This window comes from Helianthus annuus, chromosome 11 (assembly GCF_002127325.2).
Source record: "Helianthus annuus cultivar XRQ/B chromosome 11, HanXRQr2.0-SUNRISE, whole genome shotgun sequence".
Classification (NCBI taxonomy): Eukaryota; Viridiplantae; Streptophyta; class Magnoliopsida; order Asterales; family Asteraceae; genus Helianthus; species Helianthus annuus.
In genome coordinates this window covers 1,733,781-1,752,608 of record NC_035443.2, presented here as the reverse complement: position 1 = coordinate 1,752,608, position 18,828 = coordinate 1,733,781, and the positions used below count along the sequence as shown (strand labels likewise).

General features: G+C 34.8%; 1 protein-coding gene across 1 annotated transcript; it reads left to right on the top strand.

Annotated features, from left to right (window-relative positions):
- Window positions 1–18,161: 18,161 nt before the first annotated feature.
- On the top strand, window positions 18,162–18,560 carry LOC118483774 (RING-H2 finger protein ATL58-like). Its single transcript, XM_035979349.1, has one exon. It carries the CDS (start codon window positions 18,162–18,164, stop codon window positions 18,558–18,560), a length of 399 nt encoding a protein of 132 aa, XP_035835242.1.
- Window positions 18,561–18,828: the final 268 nt, after the last annotated feature.

The following is an 18,828-nucleotide window of genomic DNA, read 5'->3' as shown; positions in this document are numbered from 1 at the left end:
ATGAAGAAAAATTGAAAATTGATGTGTTGACTCCAGACGGGTCTGATAATAAATGAAAGGTATTTTTATAATTAACAAACCATAAAAGTTGTTATGTAATATGTAGAACTTAATGGTTTTGTTTAATGCTTGTGTTTATAGGTTATATGTTGATTTGAAGTTGAATTTTGTGGATGTAGACGATCAAGCTTAAAGAAGAAGTTTATGGCTTTTGAACTAAATGACAATTTGTATTTCGCACTTTATTTAGTGATTCTTGATATTGTGAAGAACATTTTTAGAATCATGATTTTAGTTATGTATTGCTTTTGTTAGTAAATTGTTGGACATGTTTTAATTAAGTTAGGATTTGTTTTCGTTGAACACAGCCTTATAATTCAATCGAGCGAAACTGAGTGAAAACGATCCGCTCGATTTTAGTTAGGACTTGATAAAAACCGAGCGAAACCAAGTGAAAACGATCCGATCGATTTAAATTCAATCCGAGCATGAGCATCACTTTTGTGCTCGGTTTTGCAAATTCGATCCGATCGGATCAGATCAGTTGTAATTCAATCCGAGCATGAGCAGACCCTCGATCGGATCGACTCATGAACACCCCTAGTATAGCGAGTTAACTAGTCCTCCACTCATGTTTCGTGCTTGACCTTGCTCTTTGTCACAAATTTTCTACTCTCTCTCCCTCTCATTGTCATGTCCACCCCACTTGTCTTCCTTCCTCACTCTCATTTTCCATGTAGGCCCATTGACGCCTTCGATGATAATGGTCTTTATGTTTTTTTTTTGAAATGTATGAATTATTCGCGAATGTCGAGAGGTCTAGCATACATTGTTTTAACCGGGTTCACGCTAAAAAGCCCCCTTGCACAATAGATCCCCAATTTAAACCCCTCAATGAGAAACCCCTATCATCCAGACTAGAACTTGAGATCTGGAGGAGAAAACTCATGCGGGCCTACCATAGATAGAACTTAAATAACCGTGGCCACCACTAGAGCACTAGTGATGGTTGATAATGGTCTTTATGTAAGCTAGATAAGGACCCGGTGTTCTTATGAATATCTCTTCATACTTGTAGAAGAAAAATTATCTATTTAGAAGTAACGGAACTTTATTTTGTTAGGCACATATATAATTATACTGCACCATATATATGTTTGCTATTCTAATACCATCGTATCTAAGAGTGAGGTTTATTTCAAAACACTCATTTATTAATAGAACAAAAGGAACTAAACAAATATTTTTATTCATGTTTCATTTTTTTTAAACTTGTATCTTTTACATACAAATGTATGCTATGTACATAAAAAAAACATTAAATTAAATTGTTCGTATGTTGATTTAATATTTAAATGTTAACCTATATATGTGTAGGGTATGTGTAAATAAAATAACCTACATATAAGTTGTAGATGTATAGATAGGTTCTTATGTAAAGAAAACACATTCAATTTTCTAAAGGATAAGAAAACATCAATGGCAACTATAGGCTACATTATGTTTATCATGTTAACGAGGTTTAAGTTATAAGGAATATTAATTTATTATAACTCAGCCTCGCTGTATAGAAGGTTTTCTTAGTTAAATTATAACTCAGTCTCGCTGTATAGAAGGTATTCTTAGGTGGTGTTTGTTTTTTCTCAAAAAGATCTGAGCATGCTTTTCTGTCTGCGCTGTGCAGACTATGCGCAGAGATTGTCATCTGCAGACTGTTTGTTTTTCCGAAAACATTTCATTAAAAAACGTCTGCGCGAACTTTTCTTGGTGCAGATTTGGCCCAACCACTTCTAAGATCTTCTAAGGTTTATAGAGAGTTAAACACCACCACCCACCATTGTCTATCACCACCCACCGTCCACATCCATCACCCACTACCACCGTCTACCGTCCACCACCAACACCATCACCGTTCATACATCATCACCAGTTTATTTTAGAAGTCTCCATACTTTTAAAAACAAATAACCTCCTTTTTGCATACTGCAAAGGTTTGATTCACATTTTCCTCACAAATGTTTATAGAACCATTGTTCACAAACTACATACGTTTTTATCTCTTAAAAAACAAACAAGAGTCAAGTAAAGGTTAGCCACTCAAGAGAAAGAGTTATAAATATCTAAATCTAATAAAAGATTCCATGAAATACCACTTGTCAATTTATAATGAAAAAGGTCCCATTAAATGCCACTTGTCAATTTCTAATGCAATATAGCTTTTAAAATTCTAAAAAAAAAATTTAACTAATTTTTTGAATTTATCTCAAATCACATATGAAGATATCAAAAATCAAAAACAAAATTATCTTTCTCGTCATTAATTTCTGGATTTTTCTCAAAATCAAAAGCTATAATCTTTTCCTTTTTCCAATTTTGAAAATCACAATAGAAGAAAAAAAAAGCTATTATCTTTTCCTTTTCCAATTTTGAAGGTAACAACGAAACTGGTTTATATTTTTATTTAATCAACAAGTAATTAGATTTACTTTGGTTTCTAAATTGGATTTGGTTTATATTTTTTAATTAATTAACAAGTAATCAGATTTATTTTAGTTTTTAAATTAGAATTTAAAAAACCGTAGTTAGACCCTCTTTAAACTCCTACAATTGAACTGTTCCTCTTAGTAGCTTCACATAAACTCTCATAATCACCACGACCTCTCTCTGCAAGTTAACTCACACCAGGTAAGTTTTCTAATCTCTATTCTCTTTGTAATCATTTTCTCAGTTTCATCACTACCATATGTGATTCCATATATAATTTTGTATTCACAAACATACTTATATCATATGTATTTTAATTGTATGCTTGAAATTCCTTATCTAGATTTACCTATTTCGCTCAAGGTTACCAATTAATTGTTTACTACAGTGAGAAACCGTATCGGTAACGATGGCGATCGCGTTGTTTAGGAACATGTCTTATCCATAAGTAATATTTGATAAAAGTCAAGAACATTTGCTATGTAATATACGGTTGTTTCGGAAAAAAACAAGTTTTAACACATGGCCAACAATATGTGGCATTGTCTAGAGTAAAAAAGTAAAGACGGCCTTAAGCTTTTGATACTTGATGATGATGTTTAAAATACAAACAAAACTACGAATGTTGTGTTTAAAGAAGTGTTTTGAAATTTGTAAATGTAATATGTATCTTGATTTTATATTGTTTGATTTGATAAAAATAATTACATTTATGTAAATTGGTTTACACATTATAAATTACATTATGTTTATCTTCAAGCCCGTGTAGTACGCGGGTCTATAAACTAGTATTATTATAAAGTTATAATGAATATTGTTTCGTCACGTGTCTTTTTTTGTGGATGTAATTGGATTCGCGACAAGATAATATATCTAGAAGCCTAATCCTCATAAAAGTAAATATGATTTTCACCCTTTTTTTCAATTTCTGAATTTAAATTTTTTTAACTAAACAACATTTTATATTTAATATTTAATATTCTGTATCTCTATAATCTACAATAATCTACGTAAATCCATTTTAAAACTCAAAACTTTTCTTATCATGACAATTCTATCGAATAACATTGATATCGAGATTGGTCCTATCACAACCATTACTGATATTCGTTTTTAAAATTTTCGATTGATGTAAATCGGTGTTGACATTCTTTTGGGTATATGACGAGTTTGACTTTTTGGATTTTCTCTTTCGGTTGTATTCCGAGTGTTGTTACTATAACAAAACGACCTGATACCAATCAAATCCTGCTGCGTACTGCGGAGGAACTGGTTTAAATGAATGAAGGTTACATATAGTATAGATACAATTATCATACGTTGCTGCCCTCAAAATACTATTGTTTCGCAAAGACTTTGTTTTTTCTAATAACATTTAAAATAAGTTGTTTTATGAAATTTTGAGTTTACCGTTGTGACATGTCAATTGTTCAGTATGTTTGGACATATTTTTTTGGTAACCACGGAACAAGTTCACGAACAATTAATCAATGATTAAACGTGTGCTTATTTTTTTTTTATTAAATAAACCAACATAAACAAATTTTCTGCTAAACAAGTTCACAAATAGTTTGTGAATGTTCGATTTGTTTACAGACCTACATAATAGCATGCCCTTGCACCTTAAAGAGTTGTAGGTTCTAGTACTTAAAGGTGATTTTTTTTTTAATTCCGTTTGTTATCTAGATTTCCGCTTTTGGTCCATGAAGAGTTGGTTTATTTCACTTTCAGCCCACAAGATTTTTTTTTTCTTTTTTTCTTTAACTAAGAAAAAAACAAGAAGCTTTTAAATTTGAATTCTAAAAACTTTTTTAAATTTGTATTTTAGGTGATCTTTATATATATATATATATATATATATATATATATATATATATATAATCTCACGTGTTTTCTTTAACGGTCAACGAATCATCCAAATGGGCTACTAGCGAAATTCACCACATCGAGATACACTCGCCTCCTAACCTGGAAAAACCCTCACCTAGGGCCGAAGCTCGTGAACACTTGCCCGAAGGCACGACAATTCGGTGAGGTAAAACCCGCTCAGTTCAAGGATCGAACTAGCGATCTCCACCTATTCACCTAGTCTCCCATCATCACCAGGTGCTGCAGAAAATAACGAGGTCCCCTAGAACACCAAGTCTCTCCCTTACCACTCCACCACCACCTCATTGCCATATAAGCTCATGTTTTAGGGGCACATTTTTTAGTACGCACACCGCCTTCGAATTTGACGTCCCTGTTCGTGGTTAGACCCAAAATCGGTTAAACTTATTCCAAACCTGTAAATTTTATGTTAGGTTTGTGTACCGTGTTCATGATAGAAACAAGCTCCTAAAAAATAGTATTGGAATTTAGATAATTAATAATTAATATTAATAATTAGTATATATACAAATAACTAAAAAACCCTAGTAAAACCAAACCAAACCTAACAGTTGCTATTTCAGAAACTACTACATCCCACAAGCCCGGAGAAAACCGGAGACCGGCAAAACGGACAGGACGTTTGTTTCCTATGAAGCATGTTTCCGACACAGTCGGAATGGAAGGCGTGGCCACACCGGCTGAGCTGGCAGATCACGTCATCCTTGTCGTAATCCGCTGAGCAGATGAAGCACATCCGGTCTACAGACCGGTGGCGATGGTTTTGCAGTTCTTCGAATCGAATAACCGGAAGATCTACTAGACATACGTCCTTTTGGTGGTTAAAAAACCGGATCATGAGGTTGAACAAGTCGGATTTGATTCGAAGAATGGGTAATAATAAACAGATGTAGAAGATGATGTTCATGATCATTTTGATGTTTAAAGCTAGTTTGAAGATGTTTTGTTTTGGTGGTTTGTAGAGTGAAATGAAGTGGGTGGTATTTATAGGGCGATAACATGTTATGTTAAATCATTAGTAAATTACGATTTTGACCCATGTGGTTATATCAGTTTACCCTTTTAGCTCAAAAAGAAATCTTTTAACATCCGAGCTCACAACGTCTTTTTTTTTAACCCTTTTGGCCCTAACACTAACCTCATCCATTTACTTTTAGGGGCCAAAATGGTTAGAAAAAAAGATGTTGGAGGCCAAAAGGGTTAAAAAATAAAAGACGTTGGAAGTTCGGATGTTAAAAAATTCCTTTTTGGGCTAAAAAGATAAAACTAATTTAACCATAGGGGCCAAACTCGTAATTTACTCTAAATCATTTTTGTAACGTTATCTTTTAATCTTTATTAAATAAATAAATAAATGAAATATAGTAACTCAAATGTCTTGTTAACTTTACCTTAGATTGAATTGATTTGTCACTAAAACATGGACCCAAAAGTTTGATAATATTTTAAAAATATTTGTTTTGGATAAAAAGGAATGATGAAGATGGCGACTAATTACACATCAACACCTCGATATTATAATGAGTACAAAATGAATACATCAACGATAATAATTACAAAAAAAGTATACTTAATTGTTGATTACAAAAAAAGTATACTTGATGGTTAATAATAAGTAGGGATGAGCATATGCCACCGAATACCGATCCCATACCGATCCCGTACCGATTCCGATCCCGATCGGTATCCCGATCGGTATCCACTTTTTGGCGTTTTCGGTATCGGTACGGTACGGTATCGGTATTATACCGATACCGACCCTCAAAATACGGTATAATACCGATACCGTACCGTACCGATACCTAACCGACATGTTTCGGTATCGGTATCGGTACCTAGTTTGGGTGAAATTCGGGATCGGTATTAGGCGGTATCGGTATCGGTTCGGTATCGGATACCGATATGCTCATCCCTAATAATAAGTACTATGATAATGAACAAAAAAAAAAGATGAGACTATATGTACGTACCTCTTATTATCATTTTTCCCTAAATCATATTTGGAGGTATTGCATGTTATCTATTAAAACTTGTGTTTTGAATAAAAAATGATATGTTAGCTAGTTTTAATGTGAAAGTGTTCGTTACTTTAGTAGTAATCATAAGAGCATTCACAAGCCAGTATTATAGCATGGGCCAACTTTTCAGACGGTTAGGTTACTGACCGAGTAGCGATCTAGGTAGAGTCCATGCGTGAGAACCTAGTCCAAGGCGATGGAGTGGGCCCTACTTACCGTTTGAACATTTAAAAAAAATACCCCGACCCACCATACACACTCACGACTATGTTTATAAAAAATATTTAATTATTTTTTATTTAAAAAATATTAACAAACTCAATTCAACCATTTTACTCTCGTCTCAAATCATATCACACTCAACTCAGCCATTTTATTCTCGTCTCAAAACGTATCACACTCAACAAAACCATCTCTCATCTCATCTCCACCCATTTTTTTTTTTTTTATAAAATAACTATAGATGATCAAATCCAATTCTAGCAATTGTTAAACGCTTGCACAAACCCGAACCCTAACGAAACTCCCCGAGCTACAGGTATCAACAACCAGGTTTCTCACCAGACCAAAACCCAAACTTCGAGTAACAACAACAAGATTTTTTACCATACCAAAATCTCAGCCCACGTTTTTAGCCATATATCCAACCCGATTTCCAACCAAACTTTCATCTAGGTTTCCAACCAAATTTCCAGCCCGGTTCCCGCACTAGTACTACACTCCTTCGGAAACTCAATCGCCTCGGACATCGATTCCATCATTGATTGCTACTCTAACCTCTCAAAAGAAAAAAAAAGGAAACAAATGGACGAGGGTTTTCTAAGCTTAAAGTTGCAATACATAGACAGTCTGTTAATGAAGAAGAGATTTTAGCTCTAGAGTTTATTCACATCTCATGAGACCTAAAGAAAGACAACAACCAAAAAAGCAACGACCTCTAGGCTCGTGTCCACACATCTTTCTATGACAAAATGGGTACATCAAATCGAACCACACCCAACTTAAAGTCACATTGGTAAGGTTAGAGGGTGTGGGATAACCCCCTTGGGGCTTTATAAGGACACCTCAGCACCAGCCACCACGTAGGCGTCACGTCAGCCAAGAGGGCTTTATAACCCCCCTTTAACATGGAGGGTGTGATGATAACCCCTAGGGGCGCTATAGAGCAAAATAAAAAAATAAAAATAAAATTGATTGGTGCAAACAAGTGGGCCCCACCTGATAACCCCCTCCTCCCTCGTTACCATGTTCGCGAGTGATGTATAGCGCCCCATGTTAATTGGCTGGGTGTGGGTGTATAGCGCCGGGGGCGCTATAGCCTCCGACGTGGCGATGGTGGCGCCCCCACACCCTCCGGCCTAAGTAATAACATCAACTCCTACCAACAATTTTTGTGAGTTCAGATGATTTGTTGATGAATCCGAGTAAAAGAGAATTCCAAGAAGAAATACGCTTTGTTTTAAGAGTCAAAATGGCATGAACCTGTCCCATTCCTATATTAAGAGTCAAAATAAGTTCTTAAAAAGCCAGAGTAGATTTTTTGTTATGCCTTAAGAGCTCTTTGTTGGGCTTTAAGTGTGGGATCTAAGGCTCTGTAGAGAATGGGAACTAATTCATCAATTCCAGTATGTGAGTGGTTTAGACCTCAAGAATCGATGAAGATGAAGAGGTGGTTGGTGGCTGCATTTTAGTGACTAGCTAGAGTTTTTATGGAATTTTCAAATTCCCTTTTAATTTTATGTTACTATTTGCACAAGTCAGATACCTTACGAGATTTTCATATTTATATACTATCAATTTTTAACAATGTTGTGCATAACTTATTGTATTGTTTGTTTTGAAAGTTGTACAATAGTATTTCCATAAAATAAATTTCTACCCCAAGCAACAGGGGGGTTTTTCAAAAAAAAATTGTGATTTTTCTTTTTTAACCCAATAGTTTTGATCATTTGTATTTTAATACTTTTAATTTGTTTAGTTTTAACCCTAAACTTTTTATCTTTAGTAATTTAACCCTAAACTTTTTATTTACTACTTTGGTCCCCATACTTTTTATCTTTCGCAAGTTTTTTTGTTTTACGTTTCGTTCTAAATTTTGCGAGCTATAATACGTCCCAACGTGCGTGTGTGGTTCAACGTTTTTCGTCTATTTTTTCACATTTGACAGGTATGACGCAATGTGTTTATTTTCCCCCTTTGGCAAGTTCGCTGCAACGGGCGGATCCTACATTGACTTAGTTATTCTTTTCTACGTTATTTTGCGAGTTAACACGGCACAATGTGCGTGTGTGATTCAACGTTTTTACGTCTATTTTTTTTCCATGTAACAAGTTCGTCGCAACGCGTATGTCCTAAATCGACATAGTTATTTTTTTCATGTTATAAGTTTCGGTCTTATATATCCACATTAACACACCGCAACTTCCGTGTTGGTGGTCGCTACGAGCGGTGTGACATTGATGTTATTTGGCATAGTTTTAAGCCCCCACCGCAACACGGGTTCCTTAATTCTAGTTTATGTAAAAAGGTACATCTAAATTTATTTTTGATTTGGAGAAAGAATATAAAACCATGTCCCTTTTTAGTTTTGTGAGCACCTCGAATGGGCGTGGCAATTCATTGTCCCCGATGTAGAAGTGAGAGTTTATATGCTCTCATAGGATATGCTTTATTTAACATCTATCTTTATACTTTAAGATGAGTATATTCAATTAAAATCTACTAGTGGGTTTCCTCGCGCTTCACGACGGGCTTTCATTCGGGATCTGTTCAGTTCGCTATAGTATTAGTTCAGTTTGTTATAGTTTTAGGGGGTGTTTGGGTTAGCTTATTTTGGAGCAACTTATGACTTATTGACCTATAAAAGTTAATACGTTGTTTTTGCAGTGTTTGGGTTAGCTTATTTTAGAGGGTTTTGTGTGTTGAGAAGTCATTTTTGAGAAGTCATAATTTCTAACTTCTCACTTATGACTTATATAAGTTAATAAGTCACTTTTGAGAAGGAATCCCAAACACCCACTTAGTATGATACCAACACTCGATGTAGCAACCAAAAGATATATGTCCAAAGGGATATTAGCACGTGTTTTAAATCGACTGGAAAACCATAAATATGAATACTAGTACCTCTAGCAATGTTGTTTGGCGGTATCAGTTCAAATCGCTCGAACTTCGCTTAACAACTTTAAATCGGGCAACCCAACATTGTTACTATCTCTCTCAACAACTTTAAATCGGATGACAAAGTTATCCAAATCGCTCGAACTTTGCTCGACGCTCGCTCAGAATATTTACTGCTCAGAAAATGCTCGCTTGATTTGAGGCTCGGTTTAAATGAACCGCTCCGCTCGATTCGATTTGTAAACGAGCGAAGATCCGCTTGATTCGGCTCAGCTCGTGAAGAGCCCTAGATGAATTATATTATTTTATTTTATCATCTTAAAATGCAAAGGTACACAAATATAACATAAATATGCTAAAAATATAATACACAATATTTCATGTTACAACATTTTCTGGATTCTCTATCGTTATCAAAGCCGAATGGATTTGCTTTGCCTACGTCACCAATGGCGTGATCGTCTAGAAGCCAAGCTCTTAACTTTTCTGATCTGACTTAAAACAATCCACTTGGTTGTCCGGTCCTTTTTCTAACTTTTCGTAGTTAATTAATTAGAGTTAAATGTCATTTTAGTCCCTGTGGTTTGGGTCATTTTGCCAGTTTAATCCAAAGGTTTCATTTTTAACCTGTGGGTTCAAAAAGGTTTCACAGTTGCCATTTTAGTCCATTTGGATAACTTCATCCATCTTTTCTGTTAATGAGAAGGCCAATTCGGTCATTTTGTATGTAATTCTGTTAACTAAAAGGGTAATTCAGCCATATAAAATGACCGAATTGGCCTTCTCGTTAACAGAAAAAATGGATGAAGTTAACCCAGTGGACTAAAATGACAACTATCAAACCTTTTTGGACCCACATGTTAAAAATGAAACCTTTGGACTAAATTGGCAAAATGGCCCAAACCACAGGGACTAAAATGGCATTTAACTCAATTAATTATATAAAAGGTGACAAAAATTTATTTTGAAGCTAAAATATGGGTTTAAACTCGCTGCAAAATCAACATATTGGGTCATATTTTAAATGATTCGTTGACCGTTCAAAAAAAATATTGAGTCATATTTTATAGAGTTAATTGCCAAAATCACCCCTGAGGTTTGGGCACATTTGTCATTTTCGTCCAAAATGACACTTTTGTACCATTTTGCCCCCCACGTTTGTAACTTTTTGCCATTTTCATCCAAACCACTAACTTAGTTTATTTTTTCTGTTAAGTTAAAGGATATTTGGATGAAAATGGCAAATATAAACCACAGGGACGAAAATGGCAAATATGCTCATACTCTTTTTAATTTCTTTTATTTAGTTAATTTTGTCACATATATAATAAAAAAGAATATACATTCAATTTTTATACGAAAAAAAATAGTTTTGTCACATATTTTTTTTATATATTTTCATCCATCCACTAAGTTAATTTTTTTCTATTAAGGCGAAAGATGTTTTAAATTTTATAAATTAATTTTTTGTATCAAGGTTATTATATGTTGTCTTTTGTTCAATAGAACTTTGTTTTCTTTCTCTAAGTAACATGAATATTTCGATTCTGTTTTTGAGAGTTTAACAAGAAAATAGCTCGTCGTGAAAAATGTTTATTACAAAACATTAGATGGCATTATACTTACTATTTGGTGGGTAATTTTAAGGTTTGGTAACGGCACGTTGTTTTATGGGGGCACTGGCTTTTGTTTTTCGTTAGGAGCGAATTTAAAAGAGTAGAAGATGAATTAAAAACTTGGTACATATGATAATATTTGTTTATTTGACATTTTTCTATAAGGTCACAAACATTTTAGTTTTATAAAAATTAGAGGTTTAAATAGATTTATTTTTATAAAATTGATCTATATAAACAATTGGAAATTAATTTCTGTATTAATTTATAAAATTTAAAACATCCTTCGCCTTAATAGAAAAAAATTAACTTAGTTAGTGGTTGATGAAAATTTATAAAAAAATATGTGAGAAAACTATTATTTTTTTCATATAAAAATTGTATGTATATTCTTTTCTATTATATATGTGACAAAATTAACTAAATAAAAGAAATTAAAAAGAGTTTGAGCACATTTGCCATTTTCGTCCCTGTGGTTTATAGTTGTCATTTTCATCCAAATATCATTCAACTTAACAGAAAAAATAAACTAAGTTAGTTGTTTGGATGAAAATGGCAAAAAGTTACAAACGTGGGGGGCAAAATGGTACAAAAGTGTCATTTTGGACGAAAATGGCAAATGTGCTCAAACCTCAGGGGCGATTTTGGCAATTAACTCTATTTTACATTTGAAAGTCTTAGTTATTTTTAAGGATCAAAAGAATTTTGCCCATAAAAGTTGTTTGTTAATCAATGCGATGAATTAGAATAGAAAGAGTCAATTGCTATGACTAAACCGTGTTACAGTGCAAAACGTTCGCGATAAAACTTTTCTTTCTCTAATCATTGTTACGACAGGTTCTTGTGATTGAAATGATTTTGCGACTAAGACTTTCTATCTCTAATCATTGTTGCGACGGGTTCTTGTAATTGAAACGATTTTGCGACCTAAGAAATAGATTGTTTGCGAAGGATATACGCTGTGTTCCAACATTTACTAATGGAAGTAAAGAAAGTGAAAAATATATGTGTTAGACCATGCGTAGTGGAAGAAAACCCACCCTTGGGCGTTTTGCGTTATTTGGCAATCCAGTCATCAAGGGGCTTTATAGGGCGTTTTTCTAAAAAAGGTGTAGTGGGGATGAGGGCACTATGTTAAAAGGACGAATGCATGTGATTGGGCAAGAAAACAAGAACGCATGTGATTGGCCAAAGAAATGGAAGTTGGACGTTGAATAAAGAACGCTGCAGCCCAAAATCTACAAAACAACGCCCATGGGGGCGGAACTTCCGGCGTGAAGGGGTGTTCTTCAACCAAAAAACACCCATATTCGATACCAATACGGGTGATCTTACAAATTTTCAATTAGGGAAGGAAATGGAAATAAATGGAAAGAAGAGGGAAGAAAATCTCCCCTATAAGACTGGAAGGTATGGGGGCCGGCTGATGCCCGGCTAGGCCCGGCGCCGGACCCCCACACCGCCCCCTGGGGCTCGGCTTAGCACAAGCGGCGACCCACAGCCGGGTCCGCCGTGCCTCCCTTTTCCTTTTCCTCTCACATATACCTATACATACATACATATATATACATAAAGGGGTTCATCCCCCACCCCCCTAGGTCCATCCCCTCCAAACCACTCCTACGTGGTGCCTATGTGGCGACTCATCCCCTCCAAGCCCATCCAAACCATACCTTCTAGTCTAATTTTCTTTAAAAATAGATGGAAGTGAAATGAAGACAAACAAAAGGTTTAACTATTTACCATTTATTCTTTCACTTAAACTATTATACAACTCAACAAAGGCATAATTGTAAATTAAATTATGTATTTCTTTTCTCATCCTTTCGATTTGGGAACACATTAAAATCTTTACTTTCCTTTTCTTTCCATCGAACAGGAACACCAAATGAAATTATATATTTCTCGTTCCTTCCTTTATTTTCTCATAAATTGCCTTTCTCTTTATTTCTTTCCTTTATTGATCTCGGAAACAGAGAGTTAGGGACTGAAACATTTGCGACATAATTTGTTTGCCGGTGTTCATTAGCGACATGTTTTCCGAATATTTTTTTTGGTTTTTCAAATTTACAATATTAGAAAAAAAAAACATAAACATAAATAAGACAAACAATAAAGATATGTAAATTTATTTGGTTATACAAAGTATCGAAATATAATCCACAAAAGTTCTACAAAATATATAGAAACGTATTATGTAGTCGTATCCTGTTAACGCCATTAAACAAATGAGTATCACCGACGACTAGTTATTGTAGGAATAATTTCGTTACTAATTATGCATACTCTCATTGAAGAAGACTTGTCGGCCACCGTAGAAGATTTGCCCACCATCCGAAAAGACATGTCACTAATCCCTCGCTAAATTACCCTACCGTAATCTTAAGTACTTTCTCTTAGTACTCCGAAGAAAACCAAATTATCTATACCCATATAATCAACGAACTTTCATTGACGAAATCTCGTGGTAACCACTTTCATGGACGGATTTCCGCTGGGCCGTTTCAACGTTTTTAGAGGCCCTAATCGTAAAGAGTGCAGCGCGTATTATCTCCCCCTAATACTTTTGGATCAGGTATCTTACCTCATTAAAAACCTTACTAAGAAAACCCAATGAGACAAAACTTAGTCAAGGGAAAAAGAGTGCAACTTGAATAAGTATCCCCTCATTTTAACATGTATCTTTTATGTGACATGTGTCCATCTTCCTTGAAAGTCGAATAAAGCCTTTGTAGCGAATGATTTGTCGCTTGATCCCTTAATGTGAAATCCTTTATGTTGAGGCGTTGAGCAATGTTGTATAATTTTTTCCTTGCCTTTGATGTGCATTAAAGTTCTTTCATATTTTGTGTATAAAAATAAGTATGAGGTTTTCCAAATTTTTTGTATAAAAATAAGTATAAAGTGTCAAATTAATACTTATGGAACGATCACGTATTAATTGGTCGCATGAATGGGAACAATTGGGCTTTGGGTCTCTCTTTAAAAATTGATATCATTAATTGGGGATTTTATTTAAAAACTGGTTTAATTTTTTTTCACTACTTGGGCTTAATCCACATATAAAAACTTTTTAATTATTAGAGGCCTTTATTTTATGATGGTCCTAGGCCCGTGCCTAACCTTAGAAGCCTATTGGGCCGGCCCTGGATTTCCGATGGAACGGCACGTTGGTGGTACTCATTATTGTCATGAATCTTTTACATGTATAGTAGTTCTTGATCCATTCTACCCAAGTTTCAAGGGCTCAATGTGCTCTTAATATTAGCCACTTAATAACTATATGGTATTAGATCGTAGATAATTAGATCACAAGTAGTACTAAACCATAAAACGTCACATTACTGCTTAATGTCATCTTAGGTGTTTGGCTAAGCTTTTCAAATTCTCCTTATAACTTATTGACTTTTACAAAAAGCTAATAAGAAGAAAAAGTGTTTGACAAACTCATAAGCATTTTTTAAAATGAATTTTTGTATAAGGAGGAAAATTTAGTAAGGAGTGACTTTTTGAAGCTGATTATGACTTATTGGCTTTTCCAACATCTTTTTAGTTATTTTACATGAATAAGCTAAGCCAAATACTTTTTAAAAAACAACTTATTGACTTATCGACTTTTCCCATCCCATAAACTAATCCAATCACTTTTTTTAAAAACTCATTTTCAAAAAGTCATAAATCAATAAGTCTTTTTAACAAAAAAGTCATTTTTAAGTTAAATAAACTTAGCCAAACAAGCCCTTAACTAAGAGTAACAACATTTTCTTATCGTGGATTGAGTCGAGTGGGATGGTCAGCAGGGCCGGCCATAAGCATGTGCGGGGTGAGCGACGGCTCAGGGCCAAAAACGTAGAAGGGCCCGTACGTTTTTTAGAAGCATAAATATAAAAGATCTGGAGAGAACCCATAAATATAATTATAGATGAAGCCACTTTCAAAAAATAATTACAGCCTAGTGGAAAGGTCCCTTGTTTCCAACTAGATGGTGGCCGGTTCGAGTACCTTTTGTATATTTTTTTTAAGATTAATGTCTAGTTTGTTCATGGAAGTTCCAATGAACTTGGTGTATTTAATGAACTTGGTGTATTAGGAATTAATTGTAACAGATTATACTATACTGCACTTATGCCTTTCTTATTAGGAATTAACTATAACAACTCATGTATCAATGTTTTTGTTTTCTTATTTTTTGTTTATCATTGCTTTTAATTAATAATTATATTTTAGATCAAATAAAGAATTGTACAAGTTCAAGCAAGATCGTATTTGTAAAGCAGATAAGTGTGAATTAAAGGCTATGTCGGCACCAACCATAGTTGAACCGGTTGCTGACTCCCCGTCTAAAGTTCAGGTGTTGGGTTCGAGTGTACGTGCTAGGCGTTTTTTCTGTTCAGTGGGCTTACTTTGTTTCTCGCTATTTCCTTATTTATTGCAAAAGGTTAGGTCAGGCCCGGTTTTTTTAATCTCGCTCGGGGCCCAAAATCTTTTTAGTATTTTCAGAGACGGCCCTGATGGTCAAAGTGAAGAAGATGATTCTTGAAGTTATTGTTTACACTACTATGTCTGACTAATGCAAATCATTAAGCTATGTTATTTTGCTGAGGCATATATAATTATAGTTGATACCATAACTATATTAAAACTGAATTCAGCTTTATGATACACTTATTTTTAGGGTGTAAGGGGTGTATGTAATTGTCAAATAAGTTGGAGGGAAATTTCATCCGATCAATCATAATATGCCATGTCATTTTTCCTCTTATTCTTTCATCTTATCTAAAAAACCTAGGGGATGGTTTCCCCCAGACCATTTAAGAAAAATAAATAAAAACAAAACTTGAGATTTGTTGAATACTTTTTCCCTTCCCCGCAAGGGCAACCTTTCCCCGATCTATCACCTCCCCGCACGGCATACTTGAGTGACGGCGGTGTTTGCCGAGCGGCAAAGGGGCTTGCCGCACCCCTTGCCGCGACCAACCCCATACACCCTTATAATTATTGGAATATGAAGTCACTCTATTTTTGTGTTAGTTCAACATAATAACATGGGGCTTATATGGAAGGCAGAGGTTTGCCTCTCCGTATACTAGTCAAAGATCTTTAAAGATACAAACACTAATTAAACGACATCTGTAATTAGTAGAGTAGGGTAAGTTGGAAAAATAAAGTCTCAACCTTCTATACATGGTCCCAAAATCAATGTTGAATGACTTTATTTTAACGTATGTTGCAGGTTAATCGCAGTTTATCTCGAATCAAGACTAGGAAGTCTAGAAACTCACCTAAAAATCTAGGTTGTCGGATTTGTATTGTTTGAGAGACGTGAAATCTGTATAACTGTTTGATGAAATATTGTTTATTAGTATGGGATAATGAACGCATTAAATATTGACACTAAATAGTTGTTATGGATTCTCTTGAGCAATCTGATTCGCCTATTGCCGTGCCCCGATGATTCCGGCGTTGGGGTGTGACAACCCACCCCATCACAACCTTCTATCATTGCCACTACCTGCCTGCACCTTCACCACCCACCCACCCACCCCACCACCATCACCACCTACCATTTCCACCACCACTGGCCACTTTTACGCCACCCACGTCATCAACCATACCGCCGCCATCATCGTAAAACCAAAAACCACCGCCTTCATCTTCACTGTAAACCGGCACAACACCATCCCCATACTATCGCACCTACAAAAGAAAATGTGGTTTGGCCAAAATTCACCTAAGTTAACTAAATTTTTTTTAATGGAACTAGTGGGTTGGATGAAAATGGCAAAAATGACAAAAGTCGGGGACTAAAATGACAGAAAACTAAACTATTTAGACTAAAATAATAAGAAAAAAACTATTTAGACTAAAATGACAATTTTGATCAAACCTCAAAGACTAAAATAACAATTTACTCTAAATAAAAATAGTCACTGAGTATCTAGGGACTCTTACGAGTTACGATAACATAAGTTTTTACTGGCCATCCATCCACTCTAGTCTAGACCATCCATGTTTTCAAATAATGATGACTGAATTTGTTATTTTTTAAAACTTATATATGGACCTAAATTGCAATATGACTAATTTTACCTCAAATGCTATCCACGTAATTCATTACAATTATTGGAATATGAACTATGAAGTCACTCTATTTTTGTGTTACTTCAACATAATAACATGTGGTTTGTATGGAAGGTAGAGGTTTGCCTCTCTGCATACTAGTCAAAGATCTTTAAAGATACAAACACTAATTAAACGACATCTGTAATTAGTAGAGTAGGGTAAGATAGAAAAATAAAGTCTTAACCTTCTATCATGGTCCCAAAATCAATCAATATTGAAAGAGCTGGAAACCACGAAATAATTTGATTTGAAAATGATTACACACACCTATCAAATTATCCATTGTTAACAAAATTCCCAATAGGTTCGAGTAATATTATATAGAGTTAAATGTCATTTTAATCCCTGTGGTTTAGGCCATTTTGATTGTTTAGTCAAAAGACCATTATTTTTCGTCTGTGAGTCCAAAAAGATTTCACCGTTGCCATTTTGGTTCACTAGGTTAACTTCATCCATTATTATGTTAACGAGAAGGGCAATTCGGTCATTTTATAGGGCCAAGTTGTCTTTCTAGTTAACAGAATTACATATAAAATGACCAAATTGCCATTCTCCTTAACAGAAAAATGGATGAAGTTAATCCAGTGGACTAAAATGGCAACGATAAAACCTTTTTGAACCCACAGATGAAAAATGAAACATTTAGACCAAACTGGCAAAATGACTCAACTAAAATGGCATTTAACTCTATTATATATTTATATATTTCTTCAATAAATTTGAAATTCTAAGTTATTTAATCAGATTCATGGTTCAAAAATGAATCATACTCCGAGGTTAGAAATGAGACACGATAGCAGAACATGTCCACAACATAGATGTGTTGTGTATAAAAGAAACCAAACATTTTCAACTTCAAGTACCAAACCAAACATCTCATCCTCGTACATCAACACTTCCAAACTCAAAAATGTCCTTCATAATCATCTTCAACATCTGCATTACACTCTTACTAATTCTTCGCATCAAGAATGAGTTACTCACTCTCCTTAAACATTCCATCTCATACTTGTTTCGATACGGTGGAGTTGATTCGGATCTCCACGAAGAACATGTATGTTTGGTTGATCTTCCGATTATTCGGTTCCAAGATTTGCAAAACATCAGGCAGAGATATGTAGACCGGATGTGTTTCATATGTTTAAATGATTACAATAGTGATGATGTGGTTAGTCAGCTTAGCAGGTGTGGTCATGTCTTCCACTCTGATTGTGTTGGTAAACTGCTTCATGAGAAGGAGACTTCGTGTCCGTTTTGCCGGATTCCGGTGTTCTCCGGGCTTTCGCTGGTGCCGTCGAAGAGTTTTTGATAGTTGGCTTATGTTGGATAGGTTTTTAGTGTTGTAGGAGTGATTGATCTAATGCTTCACTTTAAGGGAGTTGTGTTTCTATTTCGAATGTTGAAAACAAGAAGTTCTGGACTTATAAGTGACATATAAGCTCTTTTTAACTTATAAAGTTGGGAACTAAAATGTTGTTAATTAGTCAAAATCTAACGGTAACTCTGGCTGCTTAAGACCATGCGTAGTGGTAAGGATGAATAATGCCTCCATCCTTGGGCGTTTTTCGCCATGTGGC